The 27,544-nt window shown below is 34.2% G+C and overlaps 3 protein-coding genes across 3 annotated transcripts; 1 reads left to right on the top strand and 2 right to left on the bottom strand.

Annotated features, from left to right (window-relative positions):
- Positions 1–1,953: 1,953 nt before the first annotated feature.
- On the bottom strand, positions 1,954–6,435 carry GAUT1 (galacturonosyltransferase 1). Its single transcript, XM_018128280.2, has 11 exons — positions 6,115–6,435; positions 5,873–6,027; positions 5,264–5,298; positions 5,093–5,152; positions 4,840–4,974; positions 4,630–4,696; positions 4,510–4,550; positions 4,092–4,426; positions 3,614–3,971; positions 2,901–3,482; positions 1,954–2,543 (listed from the first exon to the last, which is right to left on the bottom strand). Exons 2-11 carry the CDS (start codon positions 6,012–6,014, stop codon positions 2,268–2,270), a joined length of 2,031 nt encoding a protein of 676 aa, XP_017983769.2. The 5' UTR covers positions 6,015–6,027; positions 6,115–6,435; the 3' UTR covers positions 1,954–2,267.
- A 507-nt stretch (positions 6,436–6,942) lies between these two features.
- SAP18 (SIN3 associated polypeptide P18) lies at positions 6,943–9,534 on the bottom strand. The gene is made up of 6 exons (XM_007051922.3): positions 9,325–9,534; positions 9,009–9,041; positions 8,050–8,160; positions 7,832–7,927; positions 7,368–7,442; positions 6,943–7,282 (listed from the first exon to the last, which is right to left on the bottom strand). Exons 1-6 carry the CDS (start codon positions 9,436–9,438, stop codon positions 7,250–7,252), a joined length of 462 nt encoding a protein of 153 aa, XP_007051984.3. The 5' UTR covers positions 9,439–9,534; the 3' UTR covers positions 6,943–7,249.
- An 8,722-nt stretch (positions 9,535–18,256) lies between these two features.
- On the top strand, positions 18,257–24,307 carry AGL6 (AGAMOUS-like 6). The gene is made up of 8 exons (XM_018114430.2): positions 18,257–18,742; positions 21,489–21,564; positions 22,022–22,083; positions 22,233–22,332; positions 22,942–22,983; positions 23,368–23,409; positions 23,535–23,674; positions 23,983–24,307. Exons 1-8 carry the CDS (start codon positions 18,561–18,563, stop codon positions 24,068–24,070), a joined length of 732 nt encoding a protein of 243 aa, XP_017969919.2. The 5' UTR covers positions 18,257–18,560; the 3' UTR covers positions 24,071–24,307.
- Positions 24,308–27,544: the final 3,237 nt, after the last annotated feature.

The raw sequence follows: 27,544 nt of genomic DNA, 5'->3' as shown, positions 1-27,544 counted from the left end.
ATATACACTCTCATGCATCTTAACTCTTCTATCTACAATAGATATAAAGATTTACAAATATCATGATTGATTCTAGACTCAAAAGTTGAGAGTGAGACTGAAAGAGGGTGTGCAAATGACCTTATTCTTTCAAAGTCAATGACTGAATGTAGATTTCTTGACACCCTTTTCCACCATTTTAAGTATCCAATTTAAGTTAAAAACTTTTGATTGATGGAGAAGAAACTCAAATCACATTATATACTGAGATATTGAACAGTTGAAGAGACAAAGAACAAATTTTATCCGAGCATAACTGCAATGAGCCTGCAAGTAGATGTCAAATCCCAAAAATAGTTAAAGCATCCTTAAAAAATCATGATTTAATCTCAAGATAAAACATTGATGTTCTCAATTCCTTCTTTAATTATAATTAGTGCGGTTCTCGCCAACTTCTCCAACAAAGAAAAATTACTTGTTGATAATGATATGATTTGCAGTTTCTATGATGTTGGTTTTGTGTTAAAAAAAGCTGACATCAAAAGGGATAAATAATATACAAAGATAATATACACACACATACCAGTTAAAGCTTGTATATTGAAGAAGTGATGTGATTGCTGTCCAGAATCCAATCAGTTGGACATCATTTCTCAAGGAATATCTTTCTTGACCAACATTTATGCACGGAAAAATGCTTTTTGTTTGTTCTCCACCAAAAGTATCATAACTCTACCATGGAAAAGATTTTACTTATGATTTTATGATAATGTAAAATGACACAATCTTCTTCTTCAGAGACAAACATGGTAATGCTATGAAAGAATGACGTGGGAGAGACAGTAGATGGGCAAAAAAAAAATGATTTTTGATAAATTATGTCAGTATAAACAGTAATAATTGGATTAATATTGTAGTAACGGATTTGATTGTTTCAATCTTCCTTCCACTTGTGAAGGAGTGAGGGATGTTCAAAAATTAGCACGTGTGCTTGTGGAATTCCTGAGGAAATTAAACCTATAAAGAAATAAAATATGAAGCTACTATTTGTAAGAGGAAAAATTAATGAAGAACGAATGCGGGAGAAGAATTGGATGGCTTTAGTGGAATTGACCAACCCCCCCAATAAAGGTCATGCCTGCTTGCCAGCAAAAGCAACTAGGGAAAGAGTTGTATTTATCACTTATTAGCGATATTTAGTAACGAGCACATGTTCCAGCAAAAGCAAGTATCGTGATATGACCACAACCACAAGCAGCATCAACTTTTGATACAAAACAGTTAAAAAGAGGAGAAGATTCTCACTTGGCAGGGCAGATCAGTTCAAAAATTCTCTGATTTTTGGCTCTGTAGAATCATATCTTTCCAGTTCAGATTGTTGCTTGACTTTCTATTGACAGGGTCTATTGGTTTAGAAAAAGTGTCATCCTCTCTGAGATAACGGTATCACATCGCATCGTATATAGGCCAAGGGGTCGGAAACCTGCTTTTCCGTTTTGAGGACGAGAACAGCATTTTGCAGATATAGATAACTGGTGTTTTTTGACGGATTTGGGTTCTAATTTTATCCCAGAGATAGAGAACATTAGCATAGGGCTCGACGGGCTTGAGTTTCGCTTGCTACTTGGTAAGCAAATGTCCGACTCGATACTTGAATAATTACACCTCTGTTCGTCCATCAACGGTGGATCTGTCCGACCACGGAAAACCTAGTGTTTGGATGTTCATTAACCTCGGCGAATAGATCATTTCAGGCATTGAGCAGAACTGAATTCTGATTAACAGTAACGAATCACCGAGCAGCGAGAGGAAGAAAATGAAAAGCCTGGAATCATGTCATCCTTTTCCTAGATTGCTGCTCTTCAAGGAAAAAATGTTTTGACGTGATATGAAAATAGGACGACGATTTACTCCTACCTGTGATATTGTTTCCAGCAAGCACAACTAACCAAGAAATTGCTGAAGAAAACAAAGTCAGAAATTCGAGTCTTTATAAGATTTAAATACTCATACATTAAATCCTGAAAACGAGCCATTGTTCAAAAAATACAGTGGACTCAGGTTCATATGAGGTTCACTATTCTGTCTAAATTGAACTTATCTCCAAAATGGAGAAGGGAGGAAAAAATCAAAGGGTGTCTTCGCTGGTTAACATTGCATACAATCTGTTAACTCGTTCCAATGTGTGAGTGCTTCGGGGAATGAATTTAATGAATTACAAAGAAGAATAAACAATGTGGGATAGAGAGAAGCAAAGCAAAAAACAAATAGGTCACACTTAATCAGGTTTATTCACTCAGGTTGCAGCTCCGGAGGTAGGGGTGATCATACTTGATGTACTTGGCCCAGTATGGTCGATACTTTGTCATAGCCAACTCCAGCCACGGTTTCATGTTGCCGTTATAGTGGATAACTGCTGCACGGTCAATTTCTCTCCTGTCTACACTTGGATTGTAACCCAGACCAAGTACATGCCATGACTTCTCAAGTGGATGTGTCAGACCATAAAATGTAATCAGCCCAGGAGGAAGTGTTCCAAGCTTCCACAACACTCTATCTTCATTCTAATAAAACATTTAAACAACACCAGAACAAGAAAAAAAAAATGAAATCAGAACATAAAATGACTGTCCTTGGCCATTTTGACGTTAAAAGTCAGGGTGATCTGAACAAGTTTACCTTTGTTGCATCTGAGCACAATTCAATTATACCCAACCGTTAACTAACTATAATAAAATAACTTTTCAGCATATATAACTTAAACTATATGTCCATTAGAATGATACATGATGATTGGCAAACTTGTGGATTTGACCTGTCAACAACTAAATGATTTATCTGTATGCATGCTTGAAGGTGTGTGTATATGAAGGACAAAATAAATAACATGAAATCAGATATTGGTCTTTGCATAGACTCACCATATTTTGCCACTTGTGGTATATGCCAGTTATATCCTTCTTTTTCCACTCCTTGAGATCAAAAATATTCATTCCATATGCCCAACCACAAGCATTAGGATCAAAGTTTCTTGAAATATGAGGATTTGAAAAGTTCAGATACTTGTCAAATCTATGAAAGCTTTCACCACAGGTTTCTACTGCACCATTCACTTTTCCATGGAGATCCACAGACCACAATCCAGTCAAATCTTTCTGGACAACAATGTCATCATCAAGAAATAGGATTTTATCTAACTTGGGGTAGACTTGTGGCAGATAGAACCGCAAGTGGTTAAGCATTGAGAGATACTTCGGGTTTCGGTACTTCAAGTTTGAAGATCCAGATGTGGTTGGATGATCAGCCTTGAAATAATACTCCTTCATTGCAGATGTCTCAAGCTGCCGTAGGACAGGGCAATAGGATGAATTAAGCCACTTGAATTCATCAACATTTTCAACATGAATGGTGGCTTTTCCAGGGGGATTCAACAGAAACCACATGTTCATTGCTCCAAAATTAAGTTTATCTGTAACAAGATGGAAAACATGTTTTGAAGGATCCTGCAACACCACCCAGGAGAAGAATTTAGTGAAGACCGCACCTGAACCTCAATTCTAAACTATCTAATTCCAGAAGTGCAAAAGAGAAGAGCAGCTTAGATAGTTACACAAGATAAGGCAGCTCATATCACCTTGGCATTCAAGATAGTTGAGTTGACAACAACTGATGCAGCCAAGACATTATCAGAGAAGAGGGCATAATGGTAGAGATTTGGATTTTCCAAATTCTCACTTCTAGGAAACTTTCTCTTTTCAAGGGGAAGGAGATAGTATTCTATGGTCAAACGCATCGATAAGCAATGGATTGCATTGGGAATTGTTTTGGCAGCTAATTGACTCAGGAACGTGCTCTGTTTTTTCAAGCTCCTAACTTGTTCTTCTGCTATCTGAAGCATTGCTCTGAGCTTTCCAGTGACCAACTTGCAATCATACAATTGCTCTCTTGCTTTGGATAGAACTTGGCCCATAGCTTTAATTTTCTCGGATGCACTAAACAAAGTTGCATGAGAACACAAAATAAAAACTGCCAGAATCACCAAGAGCGAAAACAGGAAGAAACATATTCTACTGCACATAGTCAATGAGATTAAAGATCCAACATCCTTTTACCTGCGAGGTAGATCAGCATCAGCTGTTGACTCCCCTAAGGCACGTTGACTCTCTTTGAGTCTAATCTGTAGTTCTTGAAGCAACTCAAGCTTATTTTTCATCTTTGCAATACTTACATAAACCTTTGCCATTATAATTTGATCCCTCATCAAGCGCACTGTGGAATCAGAGTTATCATTCTCATTTTCTTTTCTCCATATATTGTATTTGCCCAGAACTGCAGAGTCCACAGCTTTGGATCGTTCAATGGCGGCATTTTCAAGTTTCACAGTAGCTTCAGCATCTTGTTGCACCAACTCAGCTGCCCGCTTCTCACGTCTTTTCTCTCTAAGTTGCTGCAATGTAAGTAAAATGCCTATAAATTAATATAATTCTTTATGATATTAATGCACACAGTGCATAAAAAAATGATATTTACCCTTCGAAGTGTTTTAGCAGGTGTATCATGTGAATGATCATCTGCATAAAAAAGGCGAGTTAGCATGAAAGCAAAATTACCAAGAGCATTATGCAGATATTTAACAGAGGAAGACATTACCATCTAGAACCTTTCCCTCTTTTACTTGAGATGTTTCTTGTTTGAAGTCTGTAGCCTTTTGGTTTGACTTTGAACATGTAAGAATCCAATAAACATCAATCAATCAGCACTAAAATTGGAAAAAAATTTCGGCAAAAGGCTGTACAAGATAGAAAACTGCCCAACCCAATAGATGTGACTTGTGAGGCAAAGCATAACAAGGATCCTAACCTGAGAAGTAGCATTATCCTCAACTGAAGCTTCTACCCCAATAACTTTCCACGATGCAGACAAATTGCCTTTTCTGAAAGAATCAAGACTTAGTGGACCCAAATCAGCCGTGCTTGAAGTGACAACATCGATGACCTACAATTGATTTAATTGTGGCATCAGAAGATGAATATAATCGACAATTAAAATTGATCACTTGTCAGAATGAGAAACATGATGAACTCATCCTGTATATTTGCTGACTTGCGTTTACCTCTTTAGTGAGAAGGGATTTGATAGATTGCAATGCCAGCCTTTCCCTCCAATCAACATTCTGCAAAACTCAACCATTTTAAACCATGCACAGAGTGAGTATAAAGGAGCCACCAGAGTCCGTCATCTCATATATAAGGAATGTAAATCGAAAAGCTTTTGAAGAATTTACCTGCTTGCTAGAATCACTTTGAATACTATTTTGATCTGCACAAGAAACAATAAGATCAGATGCAATTAAGTATAAACACCAAAATGTTTGAAACATTAACAACGCAACAAACAAAAATGTACAAGAACACAATCATATCTCAACTTTAGATTCACAAAGCAATTCAACTAAATTTAGCTAGGCATCATTAGATGAAGTCTTTGTTTCAATTCAAAATCAGTTAGATTTCTAAGCTAAAAGTTCTGTTATAATGCAACATTAGGTGAACTGGAGCAATAAATTTCAGTTAAAATTGAAACTTCGTGGGAACACCACTATTCGCTGACAAAGATTGTTTAACTAAAGTTACACGATTTGATTTTAAATTTCTAACCAAGTCAGAAGTCAAAAACTTAATCAAAGCCCAGAATAAATTATAAAAATAAGGCACTTTTCATCAGAGTGAAATGAAAACATCTGTAAATCAATCAAACAACGAAATAATTAATCATCATTCTCGAAATTAATTTTCTGAAATGCTAAAATCGAAGTGAATAAGAAAATCAAAGGCAAAGAGAGATCTGTTCAGTAGTACTTAAGAATGTGGGGGGAAATCAAGAGAAAACGAACCAGAAATATAAAGCCCTCGCCCGACAAGGAAACCAAGTGGCGCGAGAACTGAGAAGAAAACGAGAATCGCGATAGGCAATCGAGATCCAGAACTTCTGTTCCTTTGGACGCCCACACCGGATAGTCCCCGCTTCAACGCCATTGGCTATCAAAGCCTAACACCAACAATAAAATCACTCAGAAAAAGAAAAAACTGAAGAATCAAAAAGCGAAAAAAAAAAAAGAAGAAGAAGGAGAATTACGAGTTAACAGTGAGGAGATCTCGTGAAATAGAAAGCAGCAGATGCGTATCGAAGCTAGTAGCAATAGAAGAAATCCATTGGGAAGCAAGCATCAGATTAAAGCGTAATCAAATACTTCTATTATAAAAAAGTAGAGAAAAAAAAAAAAAGAGAGCAGCGTGTAGAGAAAGGGAAATGCAGAGAGAAGAGTAGAGTGTGGCTGTAGAGGCTAAAAAATTTTATCTTTATTTTTATTTTTCAAGAACGAAAAAAATGAAATTAGATAAGAATGCGGTAATTTGATAGCCCTAAGCAAGCCAACGAGGCAGAAATGGGGAATAAATTAAGAACGGGGATCTTCGATCTCGGGCTTAATGTAAATTCTTCTTTTATCCTTTTTGGTTTCATATCATGTTACCTATCCGAGAGAGAGATAATTATTTTAATTTTATTGGTTTTAATAGCGTCGTTTAGCCGACACACACGATGTCGTTTTCATCGCCAGTCTGGCCTCTATTACGAAATGGGGCCACACCTGATTCCAATCAACTACACACGCACGAGACGCTGTGCTAAACTAACGGTATAAATTGATTGCGAGAGGGAAACAAGCAAGAAGGAATAATACTGTTGGGTTTTCCGTTAGCTTATGACAATCCTAACAATCAATTAAAATCAAAGCTCTTATTTTTCTAATCAGGGCCTGACAGCCTACGCAGTAGGTATGATCAAATTGGGCCAAGTTGACAAATTCATGAATAAAAAAAAACTTCTCAACCACTGCAACGCTTAAATACTTGCAACGGATTTGACATTTTTTTTTTTTTGAAAAGCAAACGAGAATATTCATTAAGAGAAGAGGGAAAGAATGGATTTGACATTTTAATACTTCCCAAAACTCTCAAGCTACATTACTGAATACAAGGGTTATCGATTCAATATTCGAGCAGCAATGATATAAAGGTTCCCTACCAGGGACCAGTCCCTTCCTAACATTTTTAATAACTTCAATCACACAACATTTTGCATCAGGTTGATGATTTCCTGCATCATAGAGGGAAAAGTTTTGAGTGAAATGCATTGCAGCACTTCCCATTCCTAAGTCGGCTCTATTCTATTAACTGTCTTATACATGTCAGACAGTAGATAGCTCCTCTCACATGATAGCCACATCTAAGTAATCTCCAATCTGCACATGTCAAATAAAAAGTTAATGACAAAGCTTGAGAATACGTAGGGGGGTGATGCCACTACAAGTGGAGATTCTGCCTTACCTCAAAGCTGAGTTCACCTAAGGTTTTGCCGTCATCTAATCGCCTCCCGTTACCATAAGAAAAGGTCTTCCCGACCTGATGGAGCAATAAAATATATCACAATCCAAACTATCTCATAGGAACAATTTATGCATCAACTACAGAATACATGCATTAATATACACCATATTTCTTAAATACATCTCATCACAAAGTTTACTAGATATTGCACATAATTCATCACTCATGCATTATCAATAATGACAAAGTTTGGCCTGACAACATTAAGTAAAGCCAAGGTACAAATTAACCTAAATATGTCATCATAGGAACAAATACACACAACAATCAGGATTTTTTTTTATTTAAACAAAGCAATTAGTTGAATATAACCCAGATCACAAATAAAGGTGCAACAGCTTTAAGTTACAAGGATATGGAAGGATGGAAGGAAGCAGAGCTGTGAAGAAAGAAATAAGCCTAACCTCTCTCACCACAAAACGTCCATTCTTGTCAGGATATACAAATGCAAAAGACAGTCTTGCATCTCTTCTCCTTGATGCTGGAGCTACCTCCTTGACCTGTACATGAAGTAAAATCAACAGAGTCTAAAGACTGTGGAAGAAAGAAGAGAATGTCGCAGAGAAAACTACCAATAAAGTTGATAACAAGAAAGACAATTCAACAAACTACTTCAACATACCAGATCAGTTAACTCACGAAGTGTAGCATCCTTCCATGTATAAATCTGAACCTCATCCTTGGGCTCCTTCCCTCTCACTGCAAAATCTTCTTTAGAATGATGACCCCCAATCTGCAGATTTTCAAAATTGAGTCATAAACTCGAAGAACTTTTCTATATATAACAAGCAAATATGGCTTCAGGACAAAATTTATATTCTACAACTAAAACGAGTTATTATGGCCTTTCCTTGAAAGTATACCTAGAATAAGCAGAAGGAAAACATGTTTTGCAGTCAACTGCGCATAGCAGATGCTAATAGTTGGAAACTGTACAACCTTTCGCTATGTGATGTATGCATGTGACAATGAGGTTTGTATAGGCATGAGTACAAGAAACTAGTTTTGATGTTATAAACTAGTAACAGAACTATTTAAAGAGAGTATGCACAATAAATCAACTTTACTCCATGGCTCATATGTTTTACTCACAGGGACTTGGCCATCTTCCCAGAAAGACATAAGTACACTAATGTACGAATGAACCTAGCAAATCATTTTGCATTTAGAAAATATAAAGGGAAATACCATTTGAAGAGGCAACTCCATTTTATTACATGCCTAAATCTCTTGCCTACTACAAGTCTCACATGAGCATCTTCTCAAGGGAAGACACTGGTTTACCCTGTCATTGCGATGTTATAGGAAAATATTTAGATACTCTACATAAACCATAGACCTTCACCAACAATGTAGGTTCCAAAGGCTCAAGGCAGAGTTAAGTGAAGGGGAAAATTCAAAATAACCATCTAGAGCTCACAGCCAAGATAGAGTTGATATGCAGGTAACGCTCAAAATAGAAAAGATAATGGGAAATCGACACTAAATGGCTCATATGCATCCCAACAAGACAGCAGCTTAAACAAGCATCATTATATTAAGCGGGAAAAATGAAGTCAAAGCTCTGGGTTATGAACATACCTTAGTGAAAACTCGAAGCAATAAAGGACATGTCTGCATTAAAAAATATAAGGGAAAATAATTAAAAGATCATAAACCAAAGGATGAGCTTAATAATTAAAATAATTATATCCAGAAATGATAGAAGCAGTCACGCAGAAAAATCATAGCATCGAAAGAGATCTAAGTTCTGAAACCCTACGCAATAAGTATAGATTTGCGATTTCAAATTTCAAACTGTGAAAATTTTCAACAAATGCATAGATTTATATGCTTTGAAACCCTAGAATTCCAAATGTTTAGCGATACAGAGACAGAAAGCGAAAGGGAAGGGTACCTTTTCGCGATCAACAGGCTCAAAGCGAGGGCGAGGGGGAGGAGGAGGACCTCTCGCCGGAGGTGGTAGTGGTCTCCCGCTCTGTCGTTTTTGTGCCTCTGCCGCTCCCGCCATCTTTCTTTTGATCCAGAAGTTTCTATTCGCAGTTTGCGCTTCCTTTAGTTCCTGCTCCGATTATAGAAGACTACCGCCGCGGTCCATCTCTGCTATCTTCAGCTGATATGCTATCCGAATCTGCGAGGTTTGTTGGATTGGGCCCATCTGAGAGAAGTTTTTAGGCCGTAACCCTTGCAAATTGGGTCCACTGTGGTCCAACCCTGCTTTGCCTTCCTAGCCCATTCCCTCTTGCCAAATGTTTCAACCCTTCTTGTCATGTTATATACATTTCACAAATCATTTAGCAAGCTTAATTTGAAATTTCATGAAAAGTCAGACTTTATTCTTAATGCTTTCAATCTCCGTCACATAACCGATAATTCACTAAAAATAAATATAATTCATATTCATTATATGATTCATATTATTTATAAATAATCAAATAATCAAAAATAGAATAAAATAACATCCTCATTTCACTTACATGTTAAAGTATTTGATTCATTAATGGATGCATAATTTTCTTTTAAAAAAAATAAAATTTAAATCTCCCTTCTTCCAATATATAAAAAAAAAATAACATCACTTAATTTTACACCCGTAAGGAAAGACAGAACAGAGATTGAGAGTCAACCGATAGCTCTAGCTAGGCTAAGGATAGGGACATGCAGTTTGTGTGACCTTTTTTGTTTTACCACCCATCTGTTTTGAATTCATGGTTCGATCAAATAGTTTGGATGTGGACTGGGGGCAGTCAGTCGAGAAACTCCAGATGCTTGAACCTGCTTACATACGTACCCCACCCCACATGAGTTGCAGGCTTGCAGCTCCCCTGAAAGCAGGTGGACCCCCTGATCCACTCCACTCCACAGTTTATTTGTAGTTTATAGCTCAACCTATCAGGCTGGCAAAGATGGATGCCATATTCCATTCCCTACAACTACATATATTATGAGGGGGCTATTACTCAAACCCCATGCTTTTGTTTTAGCATTTGACCCAAACGTGTCAATGGTTTCGTCTAGTTGCTGAGAGACTTAATCAGTCTCATTTGAGTTGATGTGACCAAATCATTGTTGCTTTATTATGTTCTAGTTTGTCACAATCTATAATTGATAGCGAGATACCATGGAGTGTACTTATTTAAGTGAGAATAAGGGGGGATTTCAAAGGTAATTACAGGAAAAGTTTTGGAAAAGAGACAGACGATAATTCCAAGATAGTCCCTATTCGACTATGTACTGGTTGTTCCCTCTTCACCGCAAAAGGATGAGACACAAGCATGCTTAGTGCTAAGAGCCTGAAAGCTCATCTGATGGTGAAGGCCAAGGCAAGAAATGGAAATGTGAAGCAAAGAAGCTAGCCCAACCATCGAAGCTTTCCAGAAACAGTAAGCTCTAACCACCACCATCACCGTCTTATTCTTTGCGTCACAGCCCAAGGATGTGGTTGGGTTTGTCACTGTCTAGGGGTGGTTGGACCCACTAAAGGAAATTATACACCCTCCACATTGGTACGTACTGTTCATTTTCCCTTTTACCCTTTTTCTTTTTCAACTCTTTTCCTATTCGCTCCTCATTGTGGTAAGATTGTTGGTGATGGGAGGTGTTTCTTTATTAGGGTTTCATACGGTGGAAAAGGCTAATGTACATAGCCATGCCATTTCTGTTAAAATTTAGCCAGTTTGGTCCAACCCTGTGACGACACCACATGAAGGAAGAAATTTCATAAAAGGAAGGCTAGCCAGGATGCTAATTCGGATTTTGAACTGAAAGTTTTGGACTACATTACCAAGACTCTTTGCCTTTTAAGCCTTTGGTTTGGGTTGAAACACGTATTCTGTTAATTGGCTTCAACCTAAACTTGGCCAAACAATCCTTAGTTTAGCCAAACAGAATAACAAATGAATTGATAAAATTAATAATCTCCCGAATTAAAGATTTTAACATTGTTTTGTTACAATTTTTTCTTTCGTTTATCTATCATGTTAAATACGTTTAATTTTCTTGTAATCATATAAATAATTAAAATCTTTCTTGAACTTCCTTTTGTTGGGAACCATATGCTAGTAGGGGTGTGGTTGTAAACGGAGAATAGAATTTGTTGTAGAAATAGAGAGTAGCGGCAGGGCTCGGAACAAAATTGAATCCCACAGAAAAAGCATAATGGGCATTGAATCGACCAAAATTAAAGAAGGGTGGGCGGGGCCAAGTGGGTACGTTTTCTTGTGATGGATGATGGAAAAGAGTAGTACCAACACTCCCCCATCCAGCTCACCTGATCCGCAGATTCACATCAAAGTTTTCAAAGGTGTGATGGGTCATACTCATAAGGCGTTCCATTGTTATAAAGTGTCATTTTCTCCGTTAAGGCCAACTTGTACATCAGGCAGAAAATATTGCACATGGAGTAAATCAAATTAAAACTAATTAAGTGCCTTAAAATTTTAATATTAAAGGCCAGAACAATGATTGTATTTATAATTAAAACATAATATTTAAAGAAATTCTTAAATTAGTATTTGATATTCTCATTTTGAGTCAAATAAATTTTTATCATTAATAGTTAAATCAAACAAAATATCATTTATCAATTTATGCCATATGATGTTAACATGTTTAACGGAAGATGTGACATGATAATATAGTTATGTGATATTTTCATCATCTACATCAACATCACATCAACACTATGTGAGTATTTTAATTAATTTATTTATTCAATCATTAATTATAAAATCTTATTTGAATTAAAATAAAAATATAAAAATTTAATTGAACACAATAAAACAATAATGACTTATATAAAATTTTTTTAAATAAATCAGAATTTTTTAAAAATATTATGAGTATAATTAATCATCCATTTTGGTTTCTTACACGCTTTGCCTAATGTTCTTCTCAATATACATATCAATTAACTTTTTGTTAGTTTTTTTGCTTATCATGAACTGCTTTCCATTTGTACCTCACATGTTTTACCTAATTGCAGTTTCTTAAGCCACATAATCATGATTTTGTGCCAACTTGCAGTGAGCTAATTTAATTTAATTTGATTTTGCCAAATTATTGTTCCAACAATTTGTTGCAAATCCAATCACTCAAAACTGATTGGCCCCCCGACAAGCATCTCGACATGCAACACAACAATTATTTATGATTTTGCTAACTTTACGGCCACTAGGAGCCAATTATATGATCAATCTCCAAGGATCCAGAGACAGTGATGCTGACATTTCAACCTTAGGAAATGGGTACCAAATTTTTTTGTTCCTGTTGAGTTGACCATGGTTAGGACCTTAGGGGAGAATATTTCATGAATAGAAGGATTCCCATGACCCACATTATTTTAAATTAAATTGTATATGTTAGATTTAAAAAAAAAATCAAAGTGCGAATTTCTATTATTTATATTTTTATCAAAATTAATTAAAATAATTTAATCTTAATAATGAGATAATATTATAGTTCATAATATAATATAATAAACTAGATTAGACTCCAATTAAAAGCAAGTGTGATTAATGATTCACTTTGTAACGATAAGGCTGTGTCTCTATCCTGTTTATTTACGACAACATTAAAATTTCCCCAATTAGAGAGTTATATAAAAAAGTAAGAAGATCTTAATGTACTAAATTTTAATAGTAATTTAATTAGTATTATTTTAGTTATCAAATCATGTATGTGTTTTTATTCTAAATTCTTGCTATATAGTACCAATAATTGCAAGCCAAAACTGTGATTAGACAAGAATGTATTAAATATAAATCTTTATATTAATTTGTATTTTGTTTCATATTTGAGTATTTGACTTATGTATATATAATAATAGGGTTTCCAATTTTTATTTCCTTTATTTGATGACATATATGTTAACTTGCAAAAAAGAAGAAAAATTAATGGTAGTAAAATCTGAAACGTTTGAAATTTACGAATTGTTGAGAACATAAGTGTATAAGTAAGACTTGACTTTGCCATTGAGGATCCCATGAGAAAATTAATCAGACGCAATCGCGCTGATTCTTTGACATTTGACAAATAGAAGCATCCCAATTTGCGACACGTGTCTTCACACTTAACTCCACCCACCAACGGCCCTCCGACTCCGGGTGGGCTTCCTCTCTAACTTCACCATCCTGTCCGTATCATACCCAATATTGTCACTCTCACTATTTTTTGCTTTTTACATTTCCTTTGTTTCACTTTTTTTTAAATGGAAAAATTTTCGCGGAGTCCAACTACTTTATTATAGTTTTATTAATAGAATTAAATAAAAGGTACAAGTCAAAAGGGGCATAAAACTGTACTTTCAAATTTCCATGAGTTAAAGGAAAAATTATAACCTAATAAATGTATTACTTTACGCTCTATATTTTTAAATGCAACAGTAAAATAATAGCCTTATAATACATATAATTAAGAGCATGAAAAATAAATTAAAAGTACAACATTTTACATTTATTTATTTCTTTTGTTTTGATTAGTTAATATATTTTGATTGAAAACTATAATATTATTTTGTCCTAGAAATCGAATTTGATCTCAATCACATCAATATTTAAAAGAAATGTAAAAATTTATGTATATGGATTAGTTATTGTATTTTAAATGAAAATTATAATATTATTTTGTCTTGACTTACTCTGAGTACTTATAAATAATATATGTACAATAAATAACAATTTATAAATATTTATTTTGCATGAATAATTGAAGAATCGAATTCTCCAACATTTTAATATTTTTTCTTAGAATTTAAATACATAAACGTGAGAGAAACCTTCTACCAGTTTTCACCCACAAAATTTATTATATGTACTAATATTGCATAGGAAACATTGTGATTTCATGGTTGGACATTGTGGCAGCCTTTTAGGAAGAAAGTTTGAAAACATGAAAGCCTCACCTAACCCTAGTACTTGAGAATCCATATAGTGGGAGAAGGAATCCAAATCTTTGCATATAAGTATATATGCAATCTCATCAAATTTCGAAAAAAGATGAAGAACCAAAGCTAGCCTCAAAGTTTTTCTCATTATTCATATATTTTAGATCTTAAATTTAAGATCTCAAAATTTTTTTTAAATTATAATCTTAATTATAATATATCCCGTCTCATATTAAATATAAATGTGAATGTTAATTCTTATATAAAGGTCTAAGTCAATCATTATTAATAATTTAAACTTAAACTTTTGAGATTCTTATAATTAAAATTCAAGAAAATTGAAGGACTAATACTACTTGGACTCGGATCTTTACATTAAACAATGATCATCAACAATTTAATCTAGCTCCTAGAAAAAAAGAAGGAGAGAGAGAGAGAGAGAGAGAGAGAGAGAACAAAGGAGCTTAATGTATATGCCAGAGAAACCTTTTGTAAGAAGCTTAAGGCATGTTCAAATGATGATATTTTTGTTAGAATTTGCAGATTTTGAATGAAGATGCAAAAGAATAAAAAGGTTAATTATGTAAGTCAAATTATTAGGAAAGGGTTTTTTTCCTTGTTTACAGCAGACAAATTTCCTAGTATTTCTGGTTGAAAATGAAAATAAGGGCAAAGAAAGATGATAAATGAATAGAGATTGTATCTCTATTATTGGACCCAACAACTCCTCCAAATACCTGTTGTAGGCTTTGTGCAAAAAGGATGTTATTTTGAACCCTGTTTTAACCGGTATAACTTGGAATTCATAAATTGTCTTATTTATAAGGGTGGAAAATATAGGTGTGGATTGTTAAGGCACAAAAAAAAAAAAAAAAGAAGTGAAATGATGGAAGAAAGAACCAAAGTTGGACCACAAATTTGTACTGCTGCTGCTGCTACTACCCCTGAGAAATAATCTCAAATAGCAGGCTAACTTTATGAATGGCAAATTGCTAGGGTAGGAATAGAATTTAACAGCTACAGTACAACACAAAAGGAATCTGGGTTCTCTCAGTCTGTCATTTTCTCCACTTCCTAAAATATCTACTTCCATTTTGAAACTCACTCAGAGGAGAGGGTGCAACAGCAAACTGGAGGGGGAGAAGCAAAAAAAGGAAGGATGACAGGGGGGAACTATAGCATTGGTAAAGTAGTAAACATGCCAATTGAATATTTTTAAACCACTTGGCTAATTCCCCATTAAAGGAAAAAGGTTTAGGGATTTTACCATATTATAGGAACTGCTCATCTGATTTATATGAGATCATGAAGGAACTTGTATTGGTTGATGACAATGTATAATCTCTGTTTTGCAGATCAATTTTGATCCCTTTTTAGAGTATTGAGTGTTAATTGATCCAAAACCTTTTTAAATGGTATGTGCATTTTTCCTACAAGGAAAGTGTTGCACTCCTTAAGTTTTGTCCCTTAATTAGCTAGCTGACTTCCCAACTTTCATCAATCACAAAAAAAATAAAAAAATAATGGGTTTATTACTTAAATTAGGGAGCAAAAAAATTGGAAAGCTTTTCTTTTTCTTTTCCCCCATCAAGGCTAATTTATATAACTAACCCAACATACATTCCAAGAATTTTTAGGACACTATATATATATATATAAGACTTATGAGACTTACCTATTTCGACCATGTTCCTTGGTTCTTTCCAATTTATTCAGCTTTGTTGCTTCTCCATATTTTCTTTCTTCTTCTTCTTTTTTATAGCATGTCCTTAATTAATTAATGGAACGTGGGGCTTATCTTCTCTAATTTTGGTTTATCCTACGTATGCATTTAGGGACAATAATTATGAGAAACAAAAAAACACTATCAAGCAATAATTCGTAAAGGCGCAATCCCGCTTCTTCTTTTTTGCTTTGATGTTCTGATGGGTCTCTTTTTGATGCCTTCATGGTGTTATTGGAAGATATGCTGGTTTTTGTTTAAGGGCATATCATCGTTTTTCAGCCTTTTGGACGTTGCTTTTGTTCTTGCTTGGGGAACCCTTTAATTCCTCATTGATTTATGGAAGCTATCTTGATTTTCAAAAAAAGAAAAAAAATTCGTTTGCTTAGATATTTTCAGCAATATGGTGTAATGATTGAGGAGTGCAAAGGAATGGTTTTGAAGCAAGCTCTAATGTGAGAATCATGGCTTGAGGACAGGGAAACTCTAAAGCAAGATGATAAATAATTCCAAAATAGAACCTATGGTTCACTGTCTAACTCGAAATGCTTCCATTTGATTTTCTCAGGTAATTTACCACTGTTGCATATAAAGAATATATATATATATATATATATATATATATATATGCACCAAAGTTTATGGTTGCTTGCTTAACATTATAAAGTTATCCTGGAAATATAGTTGTCCAATTACTGCAAATGATGAAAATCCAGTAACCTAACTGGGTACAAAAATATATTAATTGCCATCGAAATTAGTTGGAGGTACTTGCAAATCCCACTGACATGACCTTTACGGAAAATTATCATTGCTATAGTACAATTCCCCTAGTTCCATACTACCATATTTTAATTATTTTTTAATATGCAAAAAAAATAAATTCATAATATAAAAAATTTTGACAAATTTTTCAGTACAAAAAAAAAAAAAAAATCAGAGTAGCGAGTAAAAATTGATGTAGAAATTTTAAATTTGAGTTTTTATGTTTTTACATTTTGCAACCCAAGAAAAAAAAATTGAAATTGAATGTAGCACTGATCTGTTATGTTTGTATAAATAGTTCAACGTGCCCATGTCTAACCTGAAGTAGTGTTGTCATTTCAATGGTGAATGTTTGAGGGAATTGCAATTGGGGGAACCAAATTTTCCAGGCATTGGCGGTGAACGAAACATTGTACCCTTTGTTTCTTAAGATAGAGGAGTGGCCGATGGTCAAAAAGAAGTCCCAAATTCACCCAAATCATGTGCCCATTTGCTTCCCTGCGATTCCATTTCCAGCAAAAAAACTGTTCATTGCTGCTGCAAAAATCATAGTCCTTTGCATTTGCAATTGATTAGAGTCTCCATACTTTTTTTTATTCTTTATGTAATACTTATGTTTAGTTTTTTCGATAAAAGAATTCACATGTTACTACAATTTTGATTCAGAATTATATATTTATAAAATATGTTATTAAAAATATTTTTAATAATAACTTTGTATATTTGATTGTGTTATATAATTTTTAATAATATTATGAGTAAAGATATAATTATTGAGATTGTATACATTAATGAAAACTGTACTTTAAAAAAAATAGATTTTAATTAATCACACATGAGGAAGATCCACATATTTTTTTTAGTAACATCAAAATAAATAAATACATTTTTCTTAACACTATCATAAACAAAGCCTAAAAACATTTTATGATACAAGAGATATTTGAACTTAAGTTTTTCTTTTTAAAAAATCTTAGACTATAGTCATTAATACATCTCAATTCTTTTTTTTAAAATAAGAATAATACAGTTAAAATATTTTATAACTTACCCCTTAATTAATTTAAAAGAAAAAAAATTGGTATCATTTTAATTGATTTATTGTCGAAGAAGTTTTGATAGAATTGATTTTGTCAAAAAAAAATTCAAATATTCATTGAAAATTAATCGATAAAAATATATTATTTTCGACCAAAATGATTACGTGGAAAAAACATTTTTTTTTACTTTAAAAGACAAAAAAAAATGCACCGATCTCCGTTTAATAAAGAAAATGATATAAAGTTAAGCGTAATAAATTAATAAAATTAATCCTTGAAAGAGCGTGTGTAGCAGCGTTGTTTAAGGCGCGTAGAGACAAAAACTCTCTCAACCATGGACATAACTGAGGGCAAACTGGGTGTACAAGGAGAGAGAGAGAGCGAAATAAAAGAAGGGAGAGAGATAGAGATAGAGATCGCTAAAAATTAAAACTGAAAGAGAATAAAGAGGAAGGAAGAAATACAATGGGGTTTCCATTTTCTTGCAAAAGAAGATCCAGTGAGCCTTCCTTGCTGTATGTTTCTATTTATATAGCCTTTTAAACCTCCACTTCTCTCAGACAAGCAATTATTCACTACCCATTTATCTTCTTCACCTCCATTTTTGTATAGCACCAGAACCCCACCTCTCCTAGAAACTCAGACTACTTATAATACCATTTATTATCAATATCCACAGCTCATTGTTCCAAAAAAGAAGATAGTTGAAAAAGAAGAGAGATATGGGGAGAGGAAGAGTGGAGCTGAAGAGGATAGAAAACAAGATCAACAGACAGGTGACCTTCTCTAAGAGAAGAAATGGTTTGCTCAAGAAAGCTTATGAACTTTCTGTGCTTTGTGATGCTGAGGTCGCCCTTATCATCTTCTCTAGTCGTGGCAAGCTCTACGAGTTTGGCAGTGCTGGGTATACACATATATTACCATATATTCAAATACAATATGCTTCTTTGTGTGTATATAGTTGTTTCTTTTTTTTCTTTCCATGTGGATTTCTGTGTTTTGGTTAACTAAATTTCTCTTCTTTCTCTCTTCTTTAGCTTTATGTATTGGCCATGTTATACATGTTGCTTTTCTTTTCTTCCTTTTGTCAAGTTTTCTGCATCATTTACAACAACTTTGGTTATTGATTATTCATACCTTTCTTGTCATCCTGGTGTATGTTTTTTACTTCTGTGATGCAACTCCATCAAAGTCTGTCTTTTGTTCTTTCTCTCTCTAGTTTTAACTCTAACGTGCCTGCAAAGAGTGCTCTCTTTCACAAACTTCTGACATACGTCTCTCTCTCTCTCTCTCTCAAATCACTATTTTTTTCTTATGGTTCTCTGGGGGGCTTGTCATGATTTTCCTTAGCTTTTCGATTCATGTTTAGGGAACTCTGATTTCACCAGCTTCTTTTCCAATGTCAGATCGACACGTTACATACCGTTCCTTCTCTCTCTTTACTGGGTCTTGGGCTTGTTATAGTTTTCACTGATCAGTGTTGGAATGCTAGTACAGAAGGTGACTTTTTCTTTTACCTGAAAGCTGAAACAAAAACCCCATGAATTGTGATTGACTTTGCTCTTAATCCAATCAAAAGACTAGGTGTTTGCCTTATGACCTCTGTGCAAGATTTAGGGTTTTCCTTTCCTTTCCCCTTCTTTTTTCTGTTCTTCTCCAGAGAAAAGCATGAAGTAATAACTAGTGAGTGAGAATCAGACTAATTCTTTGTCTTCATGTCTTTTAATCCTTTGATCTTCTGGTTTTATGAATGTTTCTTCTATTCCCGTCTTTTCCCATCAGCAATGATATTAGTGCTGTGGGGTTGTAGGGACTGCCAAAATCAATCGCACCCATGTCCATAAACGTTCATTTTTGCTTGATTCTTGGGGTTATCTTGGATTGCTTTGCCTTTTCTCTTCTCTTTTCTAGAGGCTTCCACGTTTATCTGGGTGGGTGCAAAGCTTTTCTTTTTCTTTTCTTCCTTCCTTTTGGCTGTCTGTGCCTCAATCTAATGCCTATGTGTACGAACTCTTGTTTTGTTATATATGATCCTCTTAGAATGCTTGCTTTCATCTCTCTCTCTCTCTCTCTCTCCTTAGATACATTTTGGGATGCGTTTCCTGAATTTGTGTTTAAACTACCACAGTTCTTCTATCCGGCTTTTATAAACTAACATTAATGAAATACAATCGGTACTTAACTTTAGGCCACGCTGCTTCTTCTTGTAGATGGTAGAAGATGAAAATAGTACTCCTTAAAAAAGCATGGCTAAGGGAGAAATGGTGACAAAAGAGACGAATTGTTTTTCCTTTGAGGCCTTTTACAAGGTGTAATGTAAAATTTGCATCTTGAATCTAGGTTTCACTTAAGGTTTTACTCCGTTTACTTACTTGTGACGATTTTCCATGTAAACCAATCTATCATGACTTCTCCCCATATTTCTTTTAAGATTTTGGTGAAGAGTTTTGATCAAAATAAGACCAAGTGCATGAGTGAAACAGTGTTTATGGAACTGTTACAAGCAACATGTTGAACTGAAGTTAATATATTATCTACATATTTGCCCTAAACTTTGCAATAGCCCTCTCCTATATATGCTGTTTGCAGTAACGCTTGCTTAATTTCTAGTTCTGACAAAGTAGAAAAACTGCTTCCTCGTAGAGGAAATCGAATAAAATATGATAGCAAGAAAGGCTACAAAGGGTGCACTTGGTAAAAGTTAAGAATCTGATCAGTTGGAGATTTTGTTTCTATGAGGCATTTTTATGCAAGGATAAGACCATGAAAAGGAAGAAAGGTGGGAGGGTTTTCAAGTGATTCAAGCTACTTGGGATTAATGGGTTTTCTTAAAAGGGGGAAATTAGTATTTTTCATTTTTGGTGTTGGAAATATCTTTGATTGGCTTTTTCTAACAAAATAAAAATAATTATTATCCCAATCTTATTAGGTAGGATGCAAGTTTCTGGAAAAGTAGAGGAAGCATCTTATAAAATATTATGAAGAAGTTGTTCCAGTGATTCTTGTCTTGAGTGGTTTAATTAATTGTTAATTCACATTCTAGAGTTTTTGCAAATCATGGTAACCAATATTTGAGCTTGAGTTTCAGTTTTCAAATAAAATAAAATAAAAATTCAACTAGAATTACATGATTTTGTAGACTTTCAAAAAAAAAAATTACATGATTTTGTAAATAATCAAATTTTATATTGACAAACATAATTACATGATTTTGTAAATAATTGAATTTTATATTACAATATTCTGAACTCATATTTGTTTTATGCAGTGTAATTGTCTTATTTTTTGTGTTTCTCGCATTTAATATAATGAAATGATTTTTTTAAGAAAAGATAGAAAAATTGAGTCACGGTTAACTAAAGAGATTAAGGCTGATTAGAGTCATTATATATTCAAGATATAGATATAAGTTTCATAAAAAGAAAAGGAATGATATAATTCTAAATTGAAAGATCAAAGTTTACTGTTCTGTAAGTGGATTTCCATGACTATTTTCTATATTAAGCTCTTCTTTGGTCATTTCTTGAACCCTTCATGTAAGTTCAACACGGATTATGCTCAGAAATGCAAGCTCATTGACCTCAGAGTAGTTGCTTTCACCAATTATTGTCTGTAATATATTGGTACTCACTTGTTTTTTCTTTTTGCAGTATGACCAAGACCCTTGAGCGATACCAACGTTGCTGCTTTACTCCTCAAGACAACAGCCTTGAACGTGAAACGCAGGTTTTTGGTCCCCAAAATTCCTTTTACATGTTGGATAAACATAGTCGTCTTGATTATTAGCCTTTTATGAACCCACACAAGGAAATTTAGTCTGTATTTCTATCTTTACTTCACTCCTTGTAAACAGTGATATTGAGCCGCTTATCCTAAAAGGTGTGGGTAACTATGCATTTTTTGTTAGTTTAGGTTCAATCAGTAGTAATCTTGGCATGTCAAATTGTTCACCCATCTAATTTCTGTATTAACATCTACCCCATGCATCCCACATATTCCCAAGTGCTTCATGTTGAAAACTATGCTATGATAGCTTTGCTGTTGAATCTTAATTTCCCATGGTACTCTGGGATTGCCAATTTATATCTTGTAGTGATTCCAATATATGTAATTATCTGGTTATATATTTTCTGGACAATTGCTATCAAATTTTCAAGTTCTTTGTCTTCGGTTATCTATGCAGAATTGGTATCAAGAGGTGACCAAGTTAAAGGCAAAATATGAATCACTGCAACGCACTCAAAGGTTATGGTCATTTTCGAGTTCGAAACATTATATTAGCAAAACCATAATTGTCAATTAGTCGCATTCTAGGTGGTTTTAATGTGTTTTATGGCACAGTTGGAATGTATTTACCGTCATACTTACAGTCATTCATATATAATTTCATTAAGGCATTTGCTTGGAGAAGATCTTGGACCATTGAATGTGAAAGAGCTGCAAAACCTTGAGAAGCAGCTTGAAGGAGCTCTTGCACTGGCTAGACAAAGAAAGGTACCTGCAAATTGAAGCCCTACTATGTTTTATCTGTTGTTTCAAACTAATAAGAAGTTTCAGTTTTGCAGTAAAATTTTGAATGAGTGATTCTTAAAGAAAGAAGCCCTACTATGTTTTATCTGTTGTTTCACAGGGGTAGTTAAACTTAAAATGAAGCTAGTCCTATTGATCACTTCATGTGAATTTTCTGGCAGTCTATCACACTTACTGAAATGTGCACGAACTTCTTGTTTGTCTTCAATGAAAAATTGCTCTAACAATTCTATCCCTCTTTCTTTATTTTAAGTCTAGCCTCCCAATAAGGAACCTATAAATGATACAGTTTACCATTTCACCGTTATAAAAGATAATGGAAAAAGAAAGAGTCTGAAGATGCTTGCCTTTTACAGCTAATTTCTTAACTTTGGATTCCATAACAATGAAGTGAAGACCTTATATAGTCTCCTCTCTAATGGATTTGACTCTATGTTTGGAAAAAAACCCTCGTTTCCTATCTTCTATATTTACCTCTTCTAAGAAATAGAAAACAAATGTATTGTATTTTTTTAACCTTTTAAAGGGTATAGATGCATGATACATGCTGCTTCTATTTATTCTTAACTGCAGACACAGATTATGATAGAGCAAATGGAAGACCTCCGCAAAAAGGTACTTATGCCAGTATAATATATATATATATATATTTTTAATCCAACATTACTAGAGTAGAAGATCTAATTTTCATGTTGTTGGCAATGTTCTTTGGATTATGGTGAAGTTTCTAAGAATTATTTAACCAACCAGGTATCATTAATTTTACCAAGATATATGAATGTAGATGATCTTTCATCTTACTTATCCCTTTCCTTACAAACCTGGATCATGCTTAAATTCTTTAGCTCATCTGTAAAATTACTGTTCTTTCTTGATAACTAAGGTATCCTCACCTGTTCTTTTGGTTATTGCACAATTCTGGGTTTACAACCTCAAATATTTCATCTTCCTTGATGCTAGTTGTACAAAGCCTAACAGCTGTTTTTCATCTTCTGGCAGGAGCGTCAGCTTGGAGACCTTAACAAACAGCTGAAACTAAAGGTTAACCTTGATCAGCAAACTTCTGTTTTTTGCACTTGATCTTTCATCTATACTCCATGAGAATATTATTCCTACTGTTCCATCAGTCATGTAACCTAATATTTTCTCTGTATTTTGCGTTTCAGCTTGAGGCAGAAGGACAAAGCCTCAAAACAATTCAAGGCTTATGGAGTTCCGGTGCAGCAGCTGAGAATAGCAACTTTCCTCTGCATCCTTCTCACGCCAACCCTATGGAGTGTGATCCTGAACCAGTTTTACAAATAGGGTACCATTAATATACATAGATTTCTTTCACTTTATTTTTTTTTTTTGGTATGGTACCATAAGTGCGCATTGCTAGTCTTCCTCTGGGACAATCTCAACTAAGATATACACCTATTTGGTAAAGTTCAAGATAACTTCACCCAAATTTCAAAGAAAATCGAGGTGGCATCCCCTCTTCAATTGATTAAACTTGTGTTGCTACCAACACTAATTCTTTTTCATGTTATTCTTTGTTTTATACAGTTGGTTATAATTACTGAAAAACCTGGAACCAGAAAAGCTTCTGACTGAGTTATTCTGTCGTATCAGGTACCATCACTTTGTTCAGGCTGAAGGATCTTCAGTCCCCAAAAACATGGCTGGTGAGACCAACTTCATCCATGGATGGGTCATTTGAGCTAGCCCTCTCTAAATCAAAGACATAACTATATAAATATATATATATATATATATATATATTATATGATTTTGTTTCTTGGTTTTTGTATTGGGATTTGTAATGTTGCCAACATATATATATATAGATGCCTGCTCAAGTGTACAACATAAAAATGCTTGGATTTTAAGGGAGCATTCCTCCTCTACCTGGATACTGTTCACTATTTATAAATACCTTGTTACTATTGTATTTCAGGCACAAGACCCGTTAGAGCTGTCAAAATTATATATGTAGCACCTGTATGTTTGATATTTAATTCAATTACAGTGCAATAATTCTAAACATATACTATATGATTTTGTGGTCTTGTAAATCTCTGTGAATTTCGTATGATTATATATAACTTTTATAGTTCCTTCCTTAAAATCCTTTTTGGTTTCCCTATCAAATCTTGATTTCTCTATGATTTTTTTTAGGTATTAAAATATACTTGTCTTCATGTTTTCTTGTATATACCTTCTATTAATAATGTTAATTTGAAAAAACAAAAGTGTTGCTGATCCTAGTGTTTAATCAAGGTGAGCTAAGTCGATACAGTGCAAGATTTGAACCCTGTTCGATTAAAAAACTCAAACCTCAAACTCCGCTGAATTTTAAATTTTTGTAAATGAATTTGACTTGAAAACAATTAAACTACTTGAATTCGACTTAATTAAGATTGATTATTATTAATTTATATAAAAAACTCGAAACTCGATCTCAAGTTAGAGTTTAATATAAAAATTCAAATTTTAAAATATTTACATAAATATTATAGCACATATATATATATATATATATGTATACAATAAGTGGGCTGAACCTGGGCTAGCCCAATATTAATTTGTGGATTGAGGACATGGACGTTAAGTCATTGTAGCCCCGACAGAGTGGAGCTGAAAAATTTTGAAGATAAACCCTCGTGGGCCGAGGCACGTGCCGACGGTGGCAAGAGCTTGCCCTTGCAGCATATCAGGACCACCGGCCCGTCCCTCCGCTCCCACAAGCTCTCTTTTGCCCTTCAAATGCAGAAGAAGTTGGTCTCATCACTCATCAAACTATTGCAGTTTTTGCATACTGGGACTCGGAAAAAAAAAAAAAAAAAAACAGAAAAATGAAACTCCCTCATCGCATGACAGTGAAGCTCAATCTTCCATTTTTTTTTTCTTTTTCTGCTTTTTACTCCACTTTTCATTTCTAGCTTCCACAGTTTACCTGTCTCTATCTCTCAAGTTTTTAGAGGTCCTTAGATCTGTCCATTTGTGTTTTTACTTTCTTTTAGAGCCACCTCGCTTTTCTCCCAAGCTTCAATCATCACCTAAGTATCAAATGTGAACAGCTTGAAATAGATGTGTCTGGAGGAATCACCGAGTGATCTAGGTGAAAAGCTCGAGAGCCTTAAAAACTCGATTTTATTGCTACCTGTACAAAAGTTTTAGTTGAATACGGCAACTTAAAGAGTCAATAATTTCCAGGGAAACTTGGTCAGGAGAGTGTTGGCTCAGTTAATGGGCATTAATCTTGGACCTGGTAATTGAATGTTGGGTTCCAAATCCGAGGTCTTTGGTAAGTTGCACAGATAGTACTTTACTCCATGCTCTGAAAACATAAAGGATAATCCCGTGGCTGTTCGTTATCTCGGTGTCTTCCCCTTTCCTCTTCTTTGCTTTTGCTTTCCAGGTTTAATTATAATACGTTTTTTTTCTTTTTTCTATATATAAGCTAGAATAAAGGAGTCATGACATTAGCATTTGCTCACCATTAAGTTTCATTGTTCAGGAATCAGGGCCGCTGGCCTTCCTTTGTACCAGAAAATAAAAAGATGGCAGTCTTTAATCTTTATATATGTTCACAATAAATGGCGTTTGATGATGCTTTTGTGGGTAGTTCGTGGTCGTTGGGTTGGTTTCTTTGTAACGCGGACGCCATCTCAAATATTTATTTGTTATTGTCAACTGCAATCAGATTTTCCATGACAAGATGTAAAAGACTCTGAGGTGGAAGTTCTTTCATTTGGCATTGCCATTAACGGTTACAGGGCAGCGCACTTGACGTCTAGCAAATAATTTCTTAGAGCAAGTTGAGTGTGAAGCCAAGATAAAAGCTTAAAAATTATAAATGAGTATATTCATAATTTTAATATTTTTTTATTTAATTAGAGTCTTATATAAGATTTATTTTATTTTATTTTACTTAGACGACAAATAAATATAGGTTTAGAAATTTATTTTTTTTGTACTCCAAGAAAATCTAAATAGAATACTTTTTTATTTTAATCTACTTTACTTGCACTTCAAGTTTAAATTAAGTAGGATTAGACTATTATAAATAACATTCTTAGGCTTAGTTTTTTAGACAACTTAAACTTATCTTTTATGAATTATTGAATGATATTATATTTTCTCTTAAATTTTGAGTGTAAGTTTCTATGTTAGAAACTTATTTATCAATCTTAAAAGCTCTGTCGAGTGCAAGCCTTTGTTTTCATGCTAACTAGTTGTATCAGTTGGTATCAAAGTGGAAAAAACTCTCCCAACATAATGTCAAGTGACCCAGTTATGACAGGCAGTGATTCTCATCATGGTGAAGATCATGGGACTGAGACCTCACGATCTGCAGTGCAAGATCAAGGGGTGGCGTTAAGAGCTTTGGAGCAACGAATGGATCTCAGACTCTAGCGTTTGGAACGACGCTTTGAAGAAATTGCATATCGATTTGATGTTTTAGGCGTAGATGTCAACAGAAATTAGGATAATGAAAGGCCACGTACCAGAGGTGATGTAGCTCACAAACAGCCTATCGGCAAACCTTGTCCTGCCAATAGGCGTAGACAATAGGTCTATATGGAAGATTTCGACGAAGAAGATGATTATTTTGCACATCTTGTGAGATACGCTGAATATGAAAGGAATAATTATGATGATCAAAATATCAGAGATTTCAAATTAAATGTGGATATTCCTTGCTTTAATGAAAATTTAAATATTGAAGAATTTATGAATTGGATTGTCGAAATAGACAAGTTTTTCGAATATATCAAGATTCTAAAAGGAAAAAGGGTGAGACTTGTTGCTTGCAGATTAAAAAGTAGAACTTCTGCATGGTGGGAAAGGTTAAAATGCAAAAGGAATCGTGAAGGAAAAGCACCAGTTAGAACTTGGTACAAGATGAAGCAACTGTTACAAAAGGATTTTCTTCTTCTTGATTATAAGCAAATTTTGTTTCAGAAATACCAGAGATGCAATCAAGGTCAGAAAATTGTACATGAGTACACTGCTGAATTTATGAGGCTAGCCGAAAGGAATGACTTGAGAGAGACCGAAGGGTAACAGGTTGCTAGATATCTTGAAGGGTTGAAGCCAGTTATTAGAGAAAATATAAGGGTACAAGTATTGCAAAATTTATCGAAGGCACGAAATATTGCTTGAAAGATTGAACTGATATTGTAGGAAA

This window comes from Theobroma cacao, chromosome 1, assembly GCF_053813885.1.
Source record: "Theobroma cacao isolate CCN51 chromosome 1, ASM5381388v1, whole genome shotgun sequence".
Taxonomy (NCBI): domain Eukaryota; kingdom Viridiplantae; phylum Streptophyta; class Magnoliopsida; order Malvales; family Malvaceae; genus Theobroma; species Theobroma cacao.
This window is presented reverse-complemented; position numbering and strand designations above follow the sequence as displayed.

What these genes read in the sequence shown, in the direction of transcription:
- GAUT1 (XM_018128280.2), bottom strand. Translation starts at nt 6,014, where the DNA reads ATGGCGTTGAAGCGGGGACTATCCGGTGTGGGCGTCCAAAGGAACAGA. An exon ending in CTGCTAAAACACTTCGAAGG is followed by an intron (nt 4,427 to 4,509) that starts GTAAATATCATT and finishes CTTACATTGCAG; the next exon opens with CAACTTAGAGAGAAAAGACG. An exon ending in ACCACAAGTGGCAAAATATG is followed by an intron (nt 2,544 to 2,900) that starts GTGAGTCTATGC and finishes ATGTTTTATTAG; the next exon opens with AATGAAGATAGAGTGTTGTG.
- SAP18 (XM_007051922.3), bottom strand. Translation starts at nt 9,438, where the DNA reads ATGGCGGGAGCGGCAGAGGCACAAAAACGACAGAGCGGGAGACCACTA. An exon ending in TGCTTCGAGTTTTCACTAAG is followed by an intron (nt 8,161 to 9,008) that starts GTATGTTCATAA and finishes GAAAATCTGCAG; the next exon opens with ATTGGGGGTCATCATTCTAA. An exon ending in TTCGTGAGTTAACTGATCTG is followed by an intron (nt 7,928 to 8,049) that starts GTATGTTGAAGT and finishes CTTCATGTACAG; the next exon opens with GTCAAGGAGGTAGCTCCAGC.
- AGL6 (XM_018114430.2), top strand. Translation starts at nt 18,561, where the DNA reads ATGGGGAGAGGAAGAGTGGAGCTGAAGAGGATAGAAAACAAGATCAAC. An exon ending in TCACTGCAACGCACTCAAAG is followed by an intron (nt 22,084 to 22,232) that starts GTTATGGTCATT and finishes AATTTCATTAAG; the next exon opens with GCATTTGCTTGGAGAAGATC. An exon ending in ACAAACAGCTGAAACTAAAG is followed by an intron (nt 23,410 to 23,534) that starts GTTAACCTTGAT and finishes TTTGCGTTTCAG; the next exon opens with CTTGAGGCAGAAGGACAAAG.